This window comes from Cucumis melo, chromosome 2 (genome assembly GCF_025177605.1).
Source record: "Cucumis melo cultivar AY chromosome 2, USDA_Cmelo_AY_1.0, whole genome shotgun sequence".
In the NCBI taxonomy this organism is placed as follows: domain Eukaryota; kingdom Viridiplantae; phylum Streptophyta; class Magnoliopsida; order Cucurbitales; family Cucurbitaceae; genus Cucumis; species Cucumis melo.
Genome location: NC_066858.1, coordinates 5,509,732 through 5,532,253, shown reverse-complemented (window position 1 = coordinate 5,532,253; position 22,522 = coordinate 5,509,732). Strand labels below are relative to the sequence as shown.

Below are 22,522 nucleotides of genomic sequence, written 5' to 3'. Positions count from 1 at the left end.
TCATCGCGTGAAGTGACCTTGGGGTAAGACGTGACATGCCAGAGGTTAACCAATGAGGATAGTCGAAGGTGTTGGAGGAAGTGTTTTATATAAATAAGAGAGATTAACCATTAACCACTCAAATTTCATTTTTCTAAAAGATTGGTTTTAATTGTTTATCCTAAACCGAACTTATTTTTTTAATTTAATCACCGCAAAATTCAATCTAAACACACACTCATCCTTTTATACTAAAGTTATTCGCAAGGGAAAATTGACATTCTAAGTACTATAAGATACTTCGAAATCCGCGCAGTTTAGCAAAATGCCGAGTGGCGGGAAAACGGCTGACGAAGTCTCAAAGTCCCAACTGATCACAAATTCTCAGACTACATTCGCCGGAACTGTAGCCCCACGGACGGCCGGAAAGTATCTATATCTGGTGGCCGTCGTCGCTGTTATCTGGCCAAAGTAAAATGAAGCTCTGAACCGTAAAGAAGGTACAGAAAAGGCCTGGTGCTTAAGAACAAATACAAGCTTCTCCTTCGAGCATCTTCAATTGGGGAAACTCAAATTCAAGCTCCGTTTCATCAGCCATGGACAAGTACTTGGTTCCGTCCGATTCAATACCGCAAATTCCTAAACCGTTCCGGAGGTCTTGTCTCTGATTCAATTATTTCGTATCCTTCATTCTGTTTTCCCGATACGTCTGTTCAATATCGTAGTTGGTTTATGTGAGCAGGAATAGGTGGAAATTAAGTACTGTAGAACTGAATGGTAAGTTGGATCCCAAGTATCGCCAGGAATTGTCTGGACTACTTGTGCAATCTTATGCAGAGGTACATTTTCGACGTTTTTTTTTTCCTTTGGCATTTTGGTTTGTAAAATGTTCTCGATATTCTTGAAGATTTCGTAATGGTAGTCCGTGGTTTTCATTTCATGAAGGTTGGAGCATTTCCTCATTTGTATCATATAGATGGCGTTTTTTGTCCAACGAGTGTACGTTCATTACTCAATTTTCGGTTTCATTTTGATTATTGTGTGGTTGGAATTGGGTTCTGTTTGTGCTAAGGATGTAGAGCCTACAGATGAATCGGATTACTGAGGGAGCTCAAGGTCATCAACTGCCATTTAAGAAGTCAGTGCATCTCTATCGAATCATCTTTAAGCAATGGGATGTGAATTGATTGTTTTATTATTACTATTACTATTACTTTTTCTTTCTGGTTGTTCAATTCAATTTTTTACTGTTTTGTTTGTTGGAGTAAAAGAATTCGCGTCTCTATACTCATTTTCTTCTTTTATTTTCAGTTCATCGGTTGTTAACAAAAACCAAGAATTTTTTCTTCAAAGGGATATAGTTTTGATTTTTTTTTTCCTTTTATCTTTGGTTCATCAGTTATTATTCTATGAAAATGTTCGATCTTTGATTCCAAGTCTCTCATTTTTTATTTCTTCTAAATCCTAGATAGCTGTGAAGTTTTTAAATTTAAATTGTAGTGTACCTTCTTCAGTTACGCAGATCCTGCTGCCAATTCCTGAAAGGGTTATCATTTTGAGAAATGTGTAATGTATAGAAAAGAATGAAGTGTTTTCTGTTTAAGTATCATTTGATTAGTTCTTACATTTTTATTTTCTTTCATTTTCTGATTTTTCAACTGGAAAATCATTCTTCATGCAATTTAAGTGATTGTAGTACTTCTTACTTCATGAATCTCATCCATATCTATCACCTTTCCTCTCTCCTCCCTATAATAAGACTAAAGAGGAAAGGGGGAAAAGAGAAGCTAATTTTCATTCTTTTGTCAGACAAGGCATATCTGCTGTGGACTTCGACAACAAGGTGAATTATTAGATCGCTACCTTCAGATTTTGTCTTACATCCTTAATATTCTTACTGTCTATTCTTTGGTTTTTCCCAAAACGCTTCTACGGAAATCTATTCCAGGGAATATACTTGGTTTCAGCAACAAAAACAGGTTGTCTAACAGTACACGACTTTGAGAGTCTTTATTTGCAGACTAATGAAACAGGTGACTATTGTACTTCATGTTCTGTTCTTCAGTTAGTTTGTCTACGTTTCTTTTCTTTTTGTTCTATGCTTCATAGGAAAAACAGTATGCATGTTTTTACACAGTATATATATATCTCTGAACAGAGAGCATTTGAGTATTTTGATTGCTAAAGTACCTTCCTTCTACTAATAGGCTTGAGTGAAGATGAGAACAAACAATTACTGCACCTTTCCCTAAATGAACAGCTCGACTTTGTACGGTGGAATCCTGCCAACCAAGATGAGGTCCTTACTCAATTCATTTCCTTGTAATTATGTGAATACAATTTTTACTCAATACATGGCTATGGTAGTTCAATGAATATTCTAAATATTGGTTGTTATTCTAATGCTAAGATCAATTTCCTAGTTGTTTCCTTGCTTGATGTAATTACAAAAGGATTTGTGTGAAGCAATCTAGTTTGATGCTGTGAACTATTAAAGATCACAAAAGAATTATATATTCTGAATTCTAAAATATAGAACTTACCTATAAAGTTCCGAGCATCTTGTATGGTTTTTATTTTCGCAACTTAGGGCCTGCTGCAGTATGGACAATGACTTACTTGTAATGGGGTATCTTTTATTTAACTGTGTCGTAATGCAACTTCATTGTTTCTACTTTGAACCCCCATGAATGTGCATGTTGTTTATGCTAAAGCTGATGTTGAATCATCTATTTATTAGTGGATTCTTCCTATATTTTCTGTTTACTAACTTATGTTCTCTACTTAGGTGGTCTGTACATCCATGAAAAGTAAGGAACTAAAGATATTTGACATTGGTTATATTTCTTCTAAGCCAGTCGAAGTAAGTTCTTTCACTTTTATATTAACTCATGGGTTTCAATTGGATTTTTATATTCTTCGATTACAACAAGTGGTAGATCCAGAGATTTTGTTGGTAGATCCAGAGATTTTGTTGATGGGGAACTTCATAGCTTAGTAAAAAAAATTTGGAAAAATATGTAAGGAGTTGGGGCTTGAACCTGGGCCTAGAGAGGGCTTAGGAGACAGAAACCCTAAGTTAGCTTTTGGTATTGGTATTATTTCTATATAAAGAGCATACCGGGCCTATACTGAATCTGCTGGCGATTACAACGTTCATTGCTAAATCCTGAAGTTTCTCATTTTACAGAAAAAGGCCAATACAATCATCTGCTTTCTAAGCTTCCATTTTGCTAACAGTACCAAGTACCAATACAATTTACTTCATGTACAATAATGTCCTGTTTAACGTTCAGTCTTTACATACATGTGTGTCTATCAGAGAGACAACACTTCAAAATGAAGCAGCTTACTTGTGCAAATAAAAAGTTTGCTTGTACGATTGGTGAAAATTTGTCTTTCTTTTTTATTATGTTTTAGTTTGTCAATAAAGGGCATATTGTTTTAAGCATGTTTTGCTTTAAAGAACTTAACTCATACAATTGGTCACCATACCATTATTTTTCTATTTCTTTTCACCGTTGAAAATGAACTATTGCTCAAGTATAGTTGACATCTCTCTGACCATGGACCGATAATTTTTCCATTATCCTTGTAGGTGTTGAGAGTAAGACAAAGAATCAACAATATAGGGTCAGATAATCATAAAGGTTTATCTGATATAGCATTTATTTCGGATAATTCAAGGTTGGTCTAACAACGCCTTATATTTAGTTTTTTATGTTGGTCAATGGGTTTGCGACTATTATATAATTCATAATCTCAGCAAGAATGAATTGATAAAAAGCTTTATCTATTTGGCATTTGGCTTGATCGTAATAATAGAATCTTGGGAGAGACTGAGAGGTCTTGTGGGGAGGTTTGGAGATTTAATACCTCTTTATGAGCATCGTCACTGTAGGCCTCTTTGCAATTATGATTTTGGTTTGACTTTGCCTGATTGAAGTTCCTTTTTGTAGTTTGTTCTTGGACTCATTTTGGCTGGACTTCTCTTTCTTTCTTTTTTTCGTGCGTCCTTGTTATTCTTTCATTTTTCTCCATCAAAGCATAGTTTCTCATAAAAAAAATATTAATTTCTATTCTTATGGGGTTGTCTTTTCCCTTCACATTTTAGGATTGAGTATCAACTTTAAAGTTACCTTGAATGTTACTTCTTTTTTTAATATAGGCATGTATACATAAATATATGTGTGTGCATGTATTTATTTATGTATATGTATGTGTGTATGTATATTACAAACGATGCTTTCAGTAAGAAATATGAACAATACAATACAAATGGATAGACAAGAAAAAGTTCATTATCGTTATATCCTATACAAAGAAACTAAGCTTGAGATTGCAAGAAAGAGCTTCAATTGTTAAGAATAAGAACCCAAAGATAGTTACAAAACTCCTAGAAGAAAGCATTCAAAAGAGATGTTAAATCAAGTCATAGATCACACTTCATATAAAGTCTCTCAGATCCTGCAAAAGAAAAAAAAACTCCAGAAAGAGATATGATGGCTAATTTCAGCTATACCAAGTGATGCAGCGATGAGTATAGCTAATTTGAATGATATAGATGGAGCAGAGGAAGAGAAACAATGCAAATAGTCAATTTTGATACCATGTTGAATAACAATGAAGTCTTCATTTTTCTCTATTTGATTCAATAAGATCATAGTCACTGATCTACAAAAGGTATAAAAGGAATACGAAGGAAAAAGGGTAACAAAAAAAGAAGTTTTGCCTACTACAGAAAACAAGCGTGCTAAAGACTAAAAACTGGGCCAAAATCATGTGTATGGATTGACCTTTACGTAAAGTTGCCTGAAACTTGTGTTAGGTTCCTCCTTCCCCTGCATTCAGTGAAACCCGACACAAAAATATGATAGAACAGAGCTCACTGCTCTGATAGCTTTGATATTGATAATAAGGAGCACCAAAGTCACTATTACAAGCCTTATGAAGGAAACAACAGCCATAATACAGAACAATTCAACAAGCTAAAAGGAAAGACAAGAGAAAGGAAAGAAAGTAGCAAAACCAGCACATTCGAGAGAGCTGGAACTCCTCTAAAAGCCTCTACCAGCCTTTACCAAAAACAGCCTGCCTACACTGGTTCCCACACTTTCCGTTTACAGCAGCTTTTTTGTGGTCCCTCAACGATTCTTCTCCTACCCAACATTTTTGCCGCTCTTGTCTTCTGTGCAATTCTGTTCCTGCCCCTTCGTTTATATGTATGTAAAATTGGGGGTTTAACAACTTGATACTCAGGTCTTCTTTCAGTACATTTCTGATGGATCGATCAAGTTTAAATTGTGTTCAGACAAAGTCTTTAATATGGTAGTTTTATTTAATGGAATACCAAATGCATGTGACATACTGTCATGGTAAATTGTGGTATATTATTGGTGATTGATAATGCTAACTATTGAATTTTTCTGAACACCCGAACTTTCAATGTTTTAACACCTCAGATAAGTCATGTTAATCTTTATTCTTAGAAAAAAGTTGAAGATATTGTCCTCCATGAACATTTTGGCAGGTTACTTGCATCTGATACATGTGGAGTAGTCAATATGTGGGACAGAAGAACTGGAATAGTTCCATGTCTCGAGCTTACTAGTAACTCATGCTGTACCCTTAACAGAATCCAGCTGAATGTTGAAAATCAGGTTCTTGCTGTTCAACTAACATGTGGACGATTTTGTTTTCTATGAATCACTTTCTTTCATTTTCTTCATTACATTTCTCATAGTTAATGAGTTTGTCCCATTGTCTGAAACCTTGATATCTTGGTTTAGATTATCTTCGGTGCTGGTAAGCATGGAGTCATCTATATTTGGGATCTTCGCGGAGGGAGAACATCTGGTGCTTTTCAAAACCATAAAGAGGTAATAGAACTAACAAATTTTTGTATATATAAGGAGGTAATAGATCTAATAATCTTAAGCCATTGATGAAAGGGTTAGTTTGATACTTTTTTCTCTGTTTTTTTTTTTTTTTGAAAAAAGAAATGAGATATGAAGCAAGTACCTTCTTGTTCACCTTATTTCTAATTTCTTAACTTGTTCTTATTTTGTTCCCCTTCTTTTGATTTAATCATAATAATTTTCACACTTTTTTTTTTCCATGAATAATCAATTCTTTTAATAAGTTCCGTAACTAGGGGAAGAACAATACACTATCAAAAAGACTTCCTAAAACTATGAAACTTTCAAGTGAAGTAGTGAACAAACAATTAACAGTCAACACCTGCATTGAGAAGTGTAGATGATTCGTAACTTAACCTGCAAAATCTGTTTGCTTCTACCACCCGTGTTCTTTCTACTTCATTTCTTGATTATTGATCAGTTGTTCCATCATTAATGCTAAGTTTCTAACCTCATGGTACGACACATTATTTACAAAGCAATGTTGTACCATAATATCTGCCCTTAAACCATTATCAAACAAGTTTCTACCTCCTACATTTTGAACAAAAAAATTATGATCGAAGGGATAAGATCGAGACAAAAAATCAAATATGGCCACTAAAAGATGAACCTCTCCATCGATCGTAAACCCGAAAAAGATGTTTCTTTCAATCTCACTCAAAACCATATTCAAAGAATCAATTTTAAAAGAATTAGCTTTCGAAGAAAATCCTTCAAGAATCACATTTTCTTTATTATTTGCTTCAAGTTCTTCGACGGTTTGAAGATTCATTTCCACCGCAACCAATGTGTCGTTGATTTTGTTCGATTTTTGCTTGGTGTTTGATACTTCTTTTTCATCTTCTTCATTGGATTTTTCTTCACTTGTGACAATTTCCAAATCAACATTTTCAAATTCTTATTCTTCAATTTTATCTTCATGATTTTCTATTTGAAAAATTTCCAACCATGATTCCTTTGATTTTTCTTCTATATATGAAACCAATCTGTTCTTGGATTCTTGCAAATAAATTGATGGTTGATCTACATGTTGAGTCATTCTCCCCAATGATTACACCATTGGGGAAAGCTGTGACCGGCAAGAACACCTATGGGAAAACCCATTCCCATGCACCTCGGCTGCCCGTTTGATGGCCGTTGAAGAAGTGTGGTAGATCTCAACGAACGAATGGGAAATCTTCAAACCACCATCGAACGACTTGCTCATCGGCTTGAAATTGCGTTGACTGCCCTTCCCTAATAGCAAGAAGTCGGCAATGGAAACCACCAAGAAGTTTGGCGCATTACCGGCCAAATTTCCGGCCAATTATGCCATGAAGACCCTGAAATAATCAAGAAAGAAGGTTTGAAGTGCAAGAAAGGAGGATTTCTTCATGAAGTTACTTAGATTACATCACATTTCCCAAATTCACAGCTGGTTCAGTTGGAACTGGGTGATTGTTAATCTTCACTGTAGAAACAATTTCTTCAATTGCATTTTCAAAGATTACTTCTTTCATGGCTCTGGATTTTTGGCGCATTTTTGTCCCTTTCCCAGCATTTCATTTGTATTTTTTTGTCAGTTTGTCTTGTTTTTTTCCGCTTTGTTTGGAGTTTGTAATGGTCTTTGGCTTTGTTTTGTTTGTCCATGTATTTGTTTTCCGGTTTCTTTGTCCCTTAGGGATTCTAGCTCTTTGTATAATTTTCTAGTACTTAGAGCATTTGTCTCATTTTGTTTTATTGGAAAGAAGTAAACAAGATATACATAGAAAACCCTAGTACATGGAAAAAAACCCAATAGAACCACTCTTATTATTTTCAATAATCAAAATAGTGCAAAAGGGGAGAGTATATATAGGCTAAGGCTAAAATAAGCCTTAACAAAAAAGGAAATAAAACTAGGGTACAATAAATTACACAAATACTTTTGGGGCTATAGACACTCCATTAGCCCCTAATTTCCAACACTCCCCTTCAAATTGGAGCATAGATGTCAATTAGGCCCAACTTGCTAATACAATAGTTAAAGGGCTGAGTAACCCTTTGGTGAGGACATCAACAATTTGTTGACTAGAAGGAATGTACGGGGTACAAATACTGTCATTTTCAAGTTTCTCTTTTATAAAGTGTCTATCTATCTCCACATGTTTCGTTATATCATGTTGAACTGGGTTATTGGCTATGCTTATAGCAGCTTTATTGTCACAGAAGAGCTTCATAGGTAACTCACAATCTTGGTAAAGGTCAGACAAAACTTTTTGCAGCCAAATCTCTTCACAGATTTCCAAACTCATAGCTCTGTATTCAGCATCTGCAGTGCTGCTAGTGACAACACTCTGCTTCTTACTCCTCCAAGTAACAAGATTACCCCACACAAAGGTACAGCATCCTGAAGTGGGCTTTCTGTCAGTAACCGATCCTACCCAATCAGAGTCGGTAGAAGTCTCAATACATTTTCTGTCAGTTTTTCAGAACATCAAACCTTTACCTAGAGTAAGTTTCAAGTATCTTAGAATGCGATTCATAGCTTCCATGTGTTATTCGTAGGGTGCTTGCATAAACTGACTAACAGTGCTAATTGCGTAGGAGATATCTGGTTTTGTATGAGACAGATAAATCAACTTTCTCACTGAACGCTAATACTTTTCTTCATCAACAGGAACTTTGTCACCAGGATTTCCCAATTTTGCATTGAATTCCATGGAGTATCAGCAAGTCTACATCTAGTCATACCTATTTCCTTTAACAAGTCAAGAGCTTCCTTTGTGAAATAGAGATCCCTTTCCTCAATCGTGCCACCTCCATCCCAAGGAAGTACTTTAGATTCCCTAAGTCTTTGATTTCAAACTCGTTACCCATTTTCTTTTTCAGCCTAGTAATCTTAACAGTGTCATCACCTGACAAGACAATATCATCGACATACACAATTAACACAACAATTTTTCCAGATTCAGACCTTTTTGTAAACAGTGTGTGATTAGAATGTCCCTGAGAGAAGCCTTGAGGTTTAACAAATAAGGTAAATCTGTCTAACCATGCCTTGAAAGATTGTTTCAAACAATAAAGAGATTTTCGAAGCTTACAAACTTCATAGTCAAACTGAGCTTCAAAGCCTAGAGGAGGACACAGGTACACTTCTTCCAAATTGCTGTTTGTGAAAGCATTTTTTACATCAAGTTGATAGAGGCGCCACTCTTTATTGATTGCAACAGACAAAAGAACCCTGACCATGTTTAACTTTATCACAGGAGAAAAAGTCTCTGAATAATCTACCCCATAAGTTTGAGTGAACCCTTTTGCAACAAGCCTAGCCTTGTACTGTCTAAGGTTCCATCTGCTTTGTACTTCAAAGTGAAGACCCATTTGCATCCCACTGTTTTGTGCCCTTTAGGAAGAGTTTAGAGATCCCATGTCTTATTCTTCTCAAGTGCTCCCATTTCTTCCGTGACAGCAATCTTCCACTCAGGACTTTTCATAGCTTCAGTTCTTTGGTATTGTTGCAATGTCGAGACGTGCAATAATCACCCTAAACATAGGTGATAGATTATTGTAAGACATGTAATTACACATCGGGTGCTTTGTACAAGACCTAATACCCTTTCTCAAGGCAATGGGCATGTCACAAGAGGGATCATAGATCTCTAGCTTGTCTGAGTCATCTGGGCTGGTCTCACGCACTTGACTGTCTGTTAGAGTTTCATCATTTATGGCATTACTATTCTCTTTTGGAATTGTCATATTAGTTTTGTCATCCTCAACCACATCAACAATATCATCCTCAACATACAAGTTATCATTATTAAGTTCAATAGTACCTTGAGCTTGTGTTGGTTCAGATTCATGGACAAGGGCCAGTGGATCAGTAGGGGGCACCATTTCCTTTCTAAGATTCTTCCTGTAGTAAGTTATCCAAGGGACTTGGTTGGTGGGTAAAACGGTGTCATGGAGGATGAGTTCAGAAGGCGCAGTGGAAGATATGGGTATGAAAGGAATGAGCCAATTAGCCTCTTCACTACCACCCTCCCCCTGAAGATGGATAACAGGAAAGAAGGGTTTATCTTCAAGGTGACATCCATGGACACAAAATACTTTCAAGAAGGAGGATGGTAGCACTTGCAGCCCCACCGGTGCAAAGGATACCCCACAAAAATACATGATTGAGCACAAGGAGCAAATTTAGTGTGGTTAGGCTCATGATTGTGAATAAAGGCAGTGCACCCGAACACACGAAGAGGAACATCAGGAATAAGCCATGTCGAAGGGTGGAACTCCTTGAGGCATTCAAGAGGTGTTTGGAGGTGGAGAACCCAAGATGGCATTCTATTGATAAGATGTGTCGCAGTAAGGACTGCATCCTCCTATAAGTAGGAAGGAAAAGAAGTAAAGAACATGAGAGAGACAGCAACCTCAAGGAGGTGATGGTTTTTCCGTTCAGCCACACTGTTCTGTTGCAGGGTATAAGCACAAGAATTTTGGTGGACAATGCCTTTAGAAGAAAGAAAGTCTCAAGGAGTATTACTCAAGAACTCAAGACCATTATCAATTGTAACGCCCCAACAAACTCGTTTTTGTTCATATTACTATTAATATTTATGTATGGTCTTGGAAAATTCAAATTATTGGGAGAACCTTATCATTTTGAATTTTCCGGTTTATTAAAGTTGGGATTTTCCATTTTTTTTGTTATTAAGTATTTTTCTATTATTTTACTTATTTTAGTATTTAGAAATTATTTAGTGAATTATTGCTAATTGAAAGGAGGGTTAGTTGATTTTGGTGAGATTTGGAGAGAGAGAGGAGATGGTTGGTTTGGGTTATTTAAAGGAAAAGAAAAAGAGATATTGTTTTATAAAAGCCTTGGGTCTCGTGCGTAAAGAAGAAGAGATAAATCAAAGAAAGAAAGAGGGGAAAAGAAAAGAGAAAAAGGGAGAAGAAAAAAAATTAAATTAATAATAAAACCCTAGCCGCCGCACTCCGCCGCCGCGAACCCGAGCCGCCAAGCCTTCCCCTCTCTGTTCAGCAGCGCAGCCGAGTCTACAGTCCACCCGAGCCGTCGCCGAACTTCCAGCTGCGTCGGAAGATCCGCCCAAGCCGATCCGCGCACGCCGAACGTCCGCCGGCGCAGCCCGTCTCTCGCAGCCGTCGCCATAAGCCGAGCCCGCGTCACCCTTCGCGATCCGCAGCCGATCCGTCAGCCAGCCGCGTCGCGCCGCTTCGATCCGACGCAGCGCAGCCGAAGCGTCCGTCTACAGCCGTCGCCGAGCGAAGCCGCGGTGTAGCCGGACCTCCCGCAGCCGTCGCGCCGTCCGAAATTCGGAAGCCAGCGCCTCGCGCGCGAAGATCCGACCCGGCCGAAACCCCGCTCCGCGACCCGAACCGACGCGTGCCTTCGACCCGAAGCCCGGCCCGCGCCGCGCGCCTCCGACCCGGAACTCGAGCCGCGTGCACCCGTGAGCCGAGCAGCGCCCGCGTGCGAGCCGCACGTGCGTAGCCTCTGTGCTGAGCCGAGCCGCGCCTGTCTGCACCACGAGCCGCGCCTGTCTGCGCCGCGAGCCGAGCCGGTCTTCAACCTCCAAGCCGAGCCGGTCCCTGTCCTTTTTCCAGCCGAGCCGCCAAGACTAATTTGGCTCCTCCCATCCAATTTTTGGTAATTAAATTAATTATTTTGGCATTACCCAGTAAGACTCAATGTATTTGGACACTAAATAATTTAATTTGGAATTAAATTAAATTATTTTCCTTAAGGGACGTCTTGGACCAAGTAACTGTTGCAGCGTGGGATTTCTTCAGTAGGGGCTCAGCATTGCAACCTTTTTCTAGGGTAAGTCATTTCATTGAGTTTTGAACCGTTAGTCGTTGGTGACTTAATTACGAATTTTGGCGTATTAAACAGTTAGGACCTTGTTGCTTGGAAAGCACACTTGCCTCGCGGTTAGAACTCGCCAAGTAAATCTCCAGGTAAGAGATTTCTACTACTAGCTCCATATTTGGAATTATGAGGTCACGTATACCTTCAATTGTGCACGTTGAGGACTAGACTGTACGATGCATGAAATTAATGATAGTATGATGCGATTGATGATATGGTTATATTATAGCATGATGTTGTGATGACGAGAACTGTTATGGTTGTACGACGGATGTTGAGATGGAGAGTGAAATGATGATTTATCTGTTATGATTATATGATGATGCCATGTGTATGTATGCTGTGATTAGGGTACCTGTTAGCTTAACCTATTAGAGTCGTACCTGCATGGGTGTCCTTCGGGATCACCACCTATTTAGGACTGTGCGGTTCGACGGGACACCAGTCTAGCATGGATATAGATATGACTCGACTCGACGGGGTCCTCGCATCCCGATTGTCCTAGGTGTCCCCCCGGGACACCGAAGACCAGAGTTACGTTCCCACGGGAGCGCATGATGCACGTGTTCGGGAACGTGCTAGAGATTGGGTACCAGTTACAGGACTCTGATAGAAAGCTAACAAGCACCTAGTGGGACTAGTAGTGGGTCCTACTGAGTATTTTATACTCACTCTTTCCATGTCATGTTTTCAGGTAGAGGACGAGGTAAGGGCAAAGGCAAGCTGGCGAGCGACCAGAAGTGACCGTGGCGAGCCATAGGGATTTCTGCTTCCGCTTATTCTTGTTTTTGACTTTAGTACCTGAGTTTGAGTATTCTTCACTATTTACCATTTTTTTAAAGTAGATAGGGCCCGAGTAGGACTTTAGAACGAAATATCATTTTTGCATGTTACTTTGTTTGGATTTTCATAAATAAAATTCTAAAACCTTATACATTTTTACTAAATTTTTGACCTAAACCACTTGTCCTATATTTAGTAATGACTTCGACTCAGTATAAGGAGTTGGGTTCTTACATCAATACCCAAAATCGCAATTTTAACACTGAACTGCGTCTCAATGGTTGTGTAAAATTATTGAAATATTGATAAGACCTCAGATTTATCAATGAGGAGAAGATGTCACAACCCTTTATTGAGAGTTTAACTCTTAGATTGCTTAACAAAATACAAAACACAATGGGCTCCTTTCCAGATGGAGTTCTCTTTGGTACAAGTCTAATAAGATTACACAAAAACGCAAGTTTTCCCACCACACAAAAATAATATATATATATATATATATATATATATAAAATAGTACATGTCACCCCTCTAACTAGGTGAATTCCCCAAACTACCCCTCGTCACATATGTATGTATAATGGGTGGTCTGACAAAAGACCCAAGTGATACGGATATTGATCATCAATAAAGTTTACAAACCAACGTTTCCTTGAAGCGCTAGTAACTTGTGAGGGCCCCCAAACATCACTATGAATGAGAGTAAAGAGTTGGGTAGGTTTGTAGGGTTGAGACGGAAACGAGACTATGTTGTTGGCACGAATACACATATCACAAGACAAAGAGGAGATATCTACTTTAGAAATTAAGTGAGGAAATAGATATTTCATATATTGAAAGTTTAGGTGACCAAGAAGAAAGTGTCACAACATACAATCTTTTCCTAAAGTAGAAGAATAAGATGACAACAAACTAGTCCTACAACAATCCCTAGAGGAAACATCATCATCGTAAAAATAGTCCCCTACTCAGACAGTGGAAATCATCTTCCTCGAGCTCAAGTTCTGAAAAGAAACAGTATCAGGTGAGAAGACAGCTTGACAATGTAAGTCCCTGGTTATCTTACTAATATATAGTAAATTGTAAGATATGTTTGGCACATGTAACATATTATGTAAAATGAGACTATCAAAAGGGAGAATATGACTCTTGCCTGCAATAGGAGCAAAGGACTCATCTGCAATCCTAATTCTTTCATTGCCAGCACATGGGAGATATGATATAAAATGTTCAGAGGATCCAATTAATTGCTTTGTAGCACCTGAATCAAGTATTCGGGGTTTCTTCCTATCGATGCTGATAAGAGTAAAGGATTGAGATGTAACTAATTGTGCAATGGCTCCAAGAGGAGTACCAAGATCACCTTGATTCCCTGCGGGGTTGGGGGTTGTGAAGTTCCAGCTGCTTCACTCATAAAAGCCCTACCAAAATTATGCTTGTCATTTGGCGGACGTTGCTTAGTCGACCATGTAACTTCCAGCAACTGTCTTTTGTATGCCAAAGTTTCTTAAATGTTCACTGAAGAAGAGAGTCCTTTCCTTTGCAAAGTCGCTCTCGGTACCTCACCTATTAGGTATCCAATTTGTGACACCCCTCAAGGGCCATCTTAATGGATTGAGAACACAAGAAATAGTTCTAGCCATTTGATTTCTCCTCTCCAATTACTCTTATAGAATTTCCTATGGAGCTAGATAAATAATTTGTAGCGTCTTTAAGTACATCAGTAAGACTGAAGGAGTGGCAAAATTTGTGGAGTTTGTGGTAGGTCCTAAGTCTGCCTCGAGAGCGACGATTTGTTGCTGAAAACTTGTCTGAAGATTAACCAACTGTTGTTGAACCATTATCGAAGATAAACCAACCGAACCTTGATGTTCATAACCATTACCCGAGATAAACCAAACGATTCACTAATCTTGTTTTCATGATATATGTTTCGGTTAGAGTTTCCATCAAAGGGTTGTGGCACCACTAGAGTTGGATGGATATGCAAGGACTGAAGATAATGATCAACGGCAGCTTCAGAGTAGCGGCAGTAGAAAAAAAGGTGGCGGAAAGTTGGCGGCAGCAGCTATGGCTGGGTGGGGTTGGTGCAAAACTAAGGTCGTCTAGCACCATTTGGTTTTCGTTAATGGCGGCCAAGGTTTCGTCACCATGCTCTGATACCATATTAAAAAGAAGCAGTCAAGATATACATGGAAAACCCTAGTACAAGGAGAAAAAACCATGATAGAAGCCTCTCGTATTATTTTCAATAATTAAAAGAGTTCAAGAGGGGAGAATATATATAGGCTAAAATAAGCCCTAATAAAAAAGGAAATAAAACTAGGGTACAATAAATTACACAAATACCCTTGGAGCTATAAACACTCCACTAGCCCCTAATTTCCAACACACGTTTAATTAATGAAGAGGCTTGTTTGGAATTTAATTTCCTAAACTTCTTCTGATTGGGCCATTCCTTTTCCTAAATCTGCTTGGGATTTCAATAAGTTCTGTGATTAAAAATGAGTTCGAGAATTTTAGAATTCTTTTTTTACTAAAAGTTCGCTGTCGAGTTAAAACTGCAATTATGCATTATGTGGCGATAAATGCATCCTATATATATTAATATTGTTGTACCGTACCATAGGTTGAGATGTTATGGAATCAATGGCTGTTGCCAAATAAAAGCAATGTTCCTTAATAATTAAATCATTCGAAAATCAGTTTAGAACTCATATCAATAAAAGAAATAGTAGGGATTCTCTCTTGCAAAGTAGCTGACTTGATTATATATGTGGGGCTGGTTGCCATAGTTGTCCATATACATATTGCAAATCCAAAAGGCAATCAGACTGCAATTTATAGGCATGAGCATTCTTTTTTCTGTTCTTTTTTTTACCCCGATTTTGTTTTTCATTGGCCATGCAGGCCAGTTTAATGCAATTAAGGAAACAGAATGTGTGTACTTATGCAATTAAGATATATTACCTTAACCATTTTCTCCATCCATTTTTTTCTTTCTCTTGCATATTGAGAGAAAAAAAATTGCTGGCAACCGGATGGCTATCACTCTTATCTTAGAAGCCAATTATAAACAATCTACTCAGAGTAGAACATGTTATGCGAGAATTTATTGCCCATTGGTGTGTTGCTCAGATTGTAGATGAATTAACCTAGTGCAGTTAAGTTTACATCAAAATTTAACCCTCGTCTTAACGTGCCAGTGAAAAGTTTCAGCATAATGTTCTATTATCTTTTGATTTTTTCTTCCAGTAGATTCTACATTGGAGCATCATTTAATATTTATCATGCAGGTGTGCCATCCTCCTCTAAAATCGTTTAAGCTAGCCTCATTGATTGAGAAAATTGGGACTTTGAAGGTACTTCAAATTTCACTAACATATATTCGTCCACTATTTCTTTCAATAAAAAGGGTCTCTAGCCGTGAGACTGTTGAAAATGCATGTCTGCTTTTTTTTTTTTTCTTTCCCTTTCCAAAACTGAGATTTCTGATTTAAAAAGTGCAATGGCCACCAACAGTGGCTTAGTAGAAGGATTGCCAATTATAAATCAAAGAACGAGACTATAATTCTTAAAAGATTGTCTACATACACCAAGAAAGAACATTGAGCAATACTAAATCAAGAAAATCCTCGATAGAAAAATGAGTGTTGTTGAAGATCCTCCCATTTCTTTCACACCAAAGATCCGAAAGAAGGAATGATTAAAGGACAGTCATAAGTTTGCGCAACTTCCTTAAAGGGACATCCCACAAAAATCACTGGTAAAAAATCAAATATGCTGGCATGGCATGCATGATCAAACACCATCTAGAACATTTTACAACAGATACCAGTACTCCATAAAGAAGAGAGAATGAAGTAAGGCATTTGTTATTGGAGGCAATTCGACCGATGCCACCAAAGTTCTCATAAAAAGAACACAAATTTCCTAGGATAAAAGGCCTTAGAAATTACTAAATAAAAAGGATACCTACTCTTGACAATTAAGAACTGAATATATTGAAATATAAAACATAAAAAACTACAAGATAAACTAAGTATAAGTCACTCAGAACTTCTCTCTTGAGTATGCTAACCTGAGCCAAAACCGTAAAGCACTCAACAACTGTCTATCCTCCCTCAATCCCGCTCCCTCTATTTGTAACAAGTTACACCAACTCCCCAGCTAATTATCCTGATGCCCTTATTAATACCTTATTACTTCCAAGTTCCATCCATAAACCCCTATTAGTACCTTTACATAGACCTCTTCTCCCTTCTTCAAGATGAACTTCATCACCAAGAAAGGTGCCATCCCCCATTCAAAACCTGAATTATTGCCAATCTTTATGAGTCGGCCATCAGCCACTTTCAAAATTAGTGTGATACCATATTGGTGAAAAAGAAGTATAATTTGCTATATAATTTGTCAAAATGAATATATTTCTTTTAGCATGTAAATTCTGTGGAAATTGAATACAAACCTGTGGGCAGTCAGGCACTGTGAGAACAATTATGATGTTTTGGTTGGACGTGAAAATTAAATTTTACTTCAGACCAGCTTATTTCCATATAAGCAATATAAGTTCCCATTGAATAACAAGCTATTTTTTTTTCTACTTGTATTTTAAGACTTCATTTCAATAGATGTGGTTTACCTTTGTCGATCTTTCATCATAATGCAGGAGCAAACAAACATCATGCCAAAGGAAATACACTCTATTGATTTCAATCCAGCGTGTCCATATCAGTTGGCCTTCCATCTAGATGACGGTTGGTAAGTTGGAAACGGAAACTTCATATTCCTTCATCAAGTAATGTATCTATCAACAGCAAACCATTCTGCACAACTTTCCCTGCACAGTTGGAATGTTGATAAGCATTTTATTTAGCATTTCTTACGATCTCTTGTTCTCACATTAGCATCTTTTACAATCTTTTGTTCTCAAGTATCATTCTTAATATGAGCTCATGAATGTGATCAATAGTTTATATCAGTTGAACCATGATGAAAAGCTTTTCCTTTTCTGACAATTAAAAATAGCATTGATTCCGTCTATCATCTTCATTTACTAGGAAGTATTAATTTCCTTCTCTCTTCACTAGTACAAATGAATCATATTTTCTCTCTTAGCTATAGGAATAAATTGACCCAAGGCATCTATTCTTTTCAATGTCTACTTCTAGTATCACTTAATCTGTGCTGTTGTTATTTTTGGTGATCGCAAGTATTCAACTACTTGATCAATTGGTTACACGAAAAATCCTATGATTTACGGAGACTACTCTTTAGTGTTCGAAACAAATTTCTTTAACTTCTTTTTTAGCCATCTTGCAATCTTAGACTAGATCTCTGGTCGTGGAACAGTCATTCACAAGCATTGAGAACAAAAAGAATAACTGAACTCACTGGAATGATCCTCGATAGTTTAAATACGGAGTGTTCATATCTTGTGCTTCTTAGCCTTGGAGAAAATAGAGAAAAATATGTTCAGCTTAGGGCAGAACAGTGAAAGAAAGAAAACAAAAAGGAGATAAATTTGCTAAGTTTTGGACCTGTTTAATCTCTCACAAAACTGAATAAAAATTCTCGTGTGATGATGGCTTGCAATTGATGTGGTAAGCCCTAAAGCAATATATTATTTAGGCCCAGCATTAACTTTTTGGGTACTCTAAGGACTCAGCTGAAGTTTAGTGGCTTAGAATTTTTTTTTCAGCTTGATATTTCTCTATTTTCCTACGAAGTTCAGATAAAAACTAAAAAACTTGAAAGCTAACTAAATATAAGTATTAATTAGAATGTATCTATTCTAGGAATGTAAAACTCCTCTACAGCCCTTCATTAACTAAGCCCCCCCCCCCCCCCCCCCCCACCACACACACACACATTTCAGATCACCGAGCAAAGATCTCTCTCATATGTCAGGCATGGTTGTATTGTGGGACTTGTGCTCCTTAGATTCGACAGTGAATTTACCTAAAATGGCATTGAGGGTTTTCCTTTCCCACGAGGAATCATTTAATATTTTTTTCAGTACTTTCTCCTACATGTGGACTCGGATAATAATTTTTACTCATCTAACATGTAGACTGTTAATATGAGGAATAACATTATACACAGTTGACTGTTCGACCTTTTATTGCATTGATAACATGTGAAATATCTACACCCAGAAGCTTAACCTCTGAGGTTATAATAAATTTTTTCCATTCTATATGTTAAAAGATAATCCAGGATTAAAAATTTCTTATGATTCTTCAGGTCAGGTATTTTGGATGTTTACAATTTTCAGGTCACACATATTCATTGCCCTCCCCCAGCTTGGATGTAAGTAAACTTAAAACATATGTAAAGTTGAATATCTTCATTATGTGGAGCATCAGATAGTTTTCTAACTCTGTTTCTTTTTGTTTGGAAAGAGTAGAAACGATTCCAACATCCCCACAGATCAATTATTTTTGAGGAAGCCATCATGGCTGCCAACAGATTCTGTAAGTTACTGTGACTCGTGCTTCTATTTTGTTTCATCATTTTTACTGGTAGAAACCCGTATAGAATAGTTCTATTTAACTCTTTAACCATACAGCACAACCAGTGTTTTAAAAATATTGCGCCTTGAGTTTTCAAAAACACTGAGCACAACATATTGTTGCTCAGTTTTTCTTTGACTCTCTGTAACCTTTCTTTTTACTGCTTGCTTTGTTGGCAACCTCATAATTTACATATTGCCTATGTACTAGGTTTGAATGAATTGACAACATAGTCCTGACACTTAAGGTTGTAGACCGAGTGAAGAAAAGTCTAAATTATGCTGTCAAAGTCAACTGCAAAGCTAGGAATCTTATTTGCAAAATTTGATCCAGGAATTTTTTCACCCAAATTTTGATATAGAAACTCTCTTACATTATTCAGGCACTTAGTTGGTGGTCAGTTTTATTATAGTAGATGCTCTGTTGGAAAAAAAGACTAGATAGAAGTAGAATGAAAGAGCTATGCTCCTAAGAAAATCTCCCTGCAAAGGAGCTACACAAACGAGAATGTCTGTCTAGGCAACTGAAAGCTATTGGCCTACCTTAATCTGTTAATTTCTGGATCTTGGAAGACAACAAGATGTTCTCAGTTCAGTAAATATTAGTATTGGAGTATCTTGAACCTATTATCTAGCGTTTCATCTAGAAGAGGGTTGTATCTATACTCTCTAACCCTAGAAACGCATCAGATATTTTCTCTCTGATAATAAAACTACTCACTTCTAAAAAATATATAAAAAATAAACATACTCTCTCCCTCGACCTGTGGACGTTTTCTGTTTTTTTTTTTTTTTTTTTTTATTGTCGATTTCATAAACAATTAGCTTGAAGGGTTTGAAGTTAAATAGTATGGCAATGTACTGTGATGTTATTAGTATCTATAGCATGTGCAGCTGTGCATAGCAAGTTCTAAAGCAAATTCCTCAAATTTTATTCTGTTTTGAGTTTCTTACATTCTTTTTTTTTTTTTTTTTTTTCTTTTGCTATGATGTAATTTTACATAGATCTATGTGGTTGGATCTTCTTCTGATGAAGGCATTCATCTTTTGGATTTTCATCCCGACTCCCGCTCTCCCAGCCATGTAGACTACAAGTAAGAAACTTAAACATCATGCCTCTAACATTCTATGTTTTTGAAACATTTATTTATGGAGAAGGTATTGATATATTCTTACCTTTTGTTTATTGTAACCTTTCGTGTTCTAGTGATGAACTATGTGGTTCTGGAGCAGAGCACAAAAAACGACAGAACAGGTTTGTCAAATTGTCTGAAGGAGTTACTTCTTGTGCTGCTCACCCTCTTAATGGCACCATCTTTGCTGGAACCAAGGTTTGTTGTGTCAAGGATTCTAATGTATTATTTGTTTTATTCTGTAGCAATTTAGTTCTTATCATATAAATTAATACATATAATAGTCTTAAAAACAAAGAAGATGATGATGAGTATTGTTATTCTTTAAGCTGATTGGCTTCCCTTTTGTCCAAGTCGTAACTTTTGGAAGGATTGGTTTCAGAATTCCTCCTTGATCATGATTTCCCAGAAGAGCCAATCATGTTAGAAGCCAAGATCAAGTCCATGAAAGATTTGCAACTCAAAGAAGCCGTGGCTATCGATTAATCAGAAAATGCCTTCGGAACTTAGACGTTGCATACGTGATACGTATGCCCTTCCAGATTCGACGTATATAGATCTATTTGGAAGTTGCAACTGATGATAGGAAGTTTTCTTTAGATCGTTGTATGTTAGTTTAGATTAAGAAAGCATAGCTTGTTGAAAAAGGAATGTAGTATGGAAGCTAATTTTTTTATTGTTAGGTTATGATTATCCGTAAATAGTCAAGTAAGGAATATAAGCATTATAGCTATTCGCTTATGTGTGTTAACCAAATGGAGCAAAGATTGAATTCAACATGTAGTAAGCTCTATAATAACATAAATAATTGTGTTATGAAATTAGTCCCAATTTTTACCTTTTGGATTTTGTTGAATTTGTCACATTGTAGTTTGATTGTAATTATGTTTACTCATTAAAATAAAAACAAAATATTCAATAATAACGTAAATTTGAATATGCACATATTTATATCAAATAGAAAAATTGAATAATTAATCTGCTTATTTTTACTTCAAATAAAATGAATCAAAATATTTATAAATATAATAAAATATGACCTACAAATATTTGAAGTAAGGGATGAATAGTAAGAAATAAAAATTCATAAAATAACAAATTTTTAAGGGAAATTATTTTAAATACACCAAACTATTTACGGCCCGTGTAGGTCATTTTTTAAAAATATTCTAGATTTGTCCTTCCATCTTTCTTTCTTCCTCGTGATTCGTCTTCCTCTTCTATTTCGTCTTCTCCATTCTTTTCCTGCGATTTCGTCTTTCTTCTTTCCTCTTTTTCTTTTCTGCGATTTCTTTCTATCATCTTTCTTATTTTTCAATTCTTTATTTACGTTGTTTAATCTTTCCATTGTTTTTCTTCTTTTCATCTTCTTTTTTTTCGCTTCGATTTCTTTCCATCATCCTTCTTCTTTTTTTTTACGCGCAATCAAATCTAAACGACTTTGTATAAGACTGTGTACAAAAAAAAATAGCAAAATCTAAAAGATCGTGTATAAATAATCTTGAAAAAAAAATCATTTAGATTGGAGTAGTCAAATGTAAATGATCATGTAAAAAATGTAAACGATTGTGTAAAAAAATTAAAAAAATTGTGTATAAAGAATCTTGAAAAAAAATCATTTAGATTGGGGTAGCCAAATGTAAACGATCCTTTAATTGTGTGTATAAAAATATTGAAAAAAAAATCATTTGGATTGGAGTAGCCAAATGTAAACGATCGTATAAAAAAAGTAAACGATTGCGTAAAGAAATCTAAACGATCGTATACCAAAAGAATTAAAAAGCTCATGTACCAATTTTTTTTTTAAAAAAAATCATTTAGAACACGATCGTGTAACAAAATTAAACGATGAAATTGAAAAGCTCATATCTAAACGGTCACGTATAAATTGTAGTCATATCTAAACGATCGCGTATAAATTGTAGTCATATCTAAACGATCAATAACCAAATCTAAACGATTACAAATATATTAGGCGCGCGTTGTTGACGGCATGGTTGATGGAGCATTTTTTGGTATTTTACACGGTAGGCCTCTGGACTTTTTCCATTTTCGGAATTGTTCTAGAATGTAAATATTTTGCCGTTTTTTTATATTTTTAAAAAACCCCAATTTTTATTATTTAAATTATGAACAAGAGTTTATAATCCTAGTTTCTAGGGAAATTGTCAAAAATAGGTTGAAAAAGGAGGGTTAAATGACTTTTGGGATAATTTTTGAAAATGAAGAGTTTTAGGACAAATAAGGTGGTTAAATGTCCCAATTGCCCCTAATTATTTTCCATCCCTTCTCTCCGATGTAAATAAAAAAGAAAAAAAAGGACCCATTTTCATGTTTGTGCGCA

At 36.4% G+C, this 22,522-nt stretch overlaps 1 protein-coding gene across 2 annotated transcripts; it reads left to right on the top strand.

Annotated features, from left to right (window-relative positions):
- Window positions 1-277: 277 nt before the first annotated feature.
- Window positions 278-21,018, top strand: LOC103492074 (uncharacterized). Of its 2 annotated transcripts, XM_051080790.1 has the most exons (18): window positions 280-634; window positions 722-818; window positions 925-978; window positions 1,068-1,117; window positions 1,789-1,822; window positions 1,928-2,012; window positions 2,187-2,278; window positions 2,768-2,842; window positions 3,578-3,666; window positions 5,510-5,639; window positions 5,769-5,858; window positions 15,828-15,893; window positions 17,201-17,292; window positions 18,778-18,843; window positions 18,941-19,007; window positions 20,051-20,139; window positions 20,253-20,376; window positions 20,561-21,018. In XM_051080790.1, the coding sequence occupies exons 1-18, from the start codon at window positions 576-578 to the stop codon at window positions 20,603-20,605; spliced, it is 1,404 nt and encodes a 467-aa protein (XP_050936747.1). In that variant the 5' UTR covers window positions 280-575; the 3' UTR covers window positions 20,606-21,018. The 2 variants fall into 2 exon arrangements, with proteins under 2 accessions (XP_050936748.1, XP_050936747.1); XM_051080791.1 differs by lacking the exons at window positions 20,253-20,376; window positions 20,561-21,018 and having other exon boundaries at window positions 278-634; window positions 18,936-19,007; window positions 20,051-20,144.
- The last annotated feature ends 1,504 nt before the right edge of the window (window positions 21,019-22,522 follow it).

Coding starts and splice junctions, on each gene's coding strand:
- LOC103492074 (XM_051080790.1), top strand. CDS start 576: ATGGACAAGTACTTGGTTCCGTCCGATTCAATACCGCAAATTCCTAAA. Junction 2,843..3,577: donor TTTCTTCTAAGCCAGTCGAA/GTAAGTTCTTTC, acceptor TTATCCTTGTAG/GTGTTGAGAGTAAGACAAAG. Junction 5,640..5,768: donor AGCTGAATGTTGAAAATCAG/GTTCTTGCTGTT, acceptor ATCTTGGTTTAG/ATTATCTTCGGTGCTGGTAA.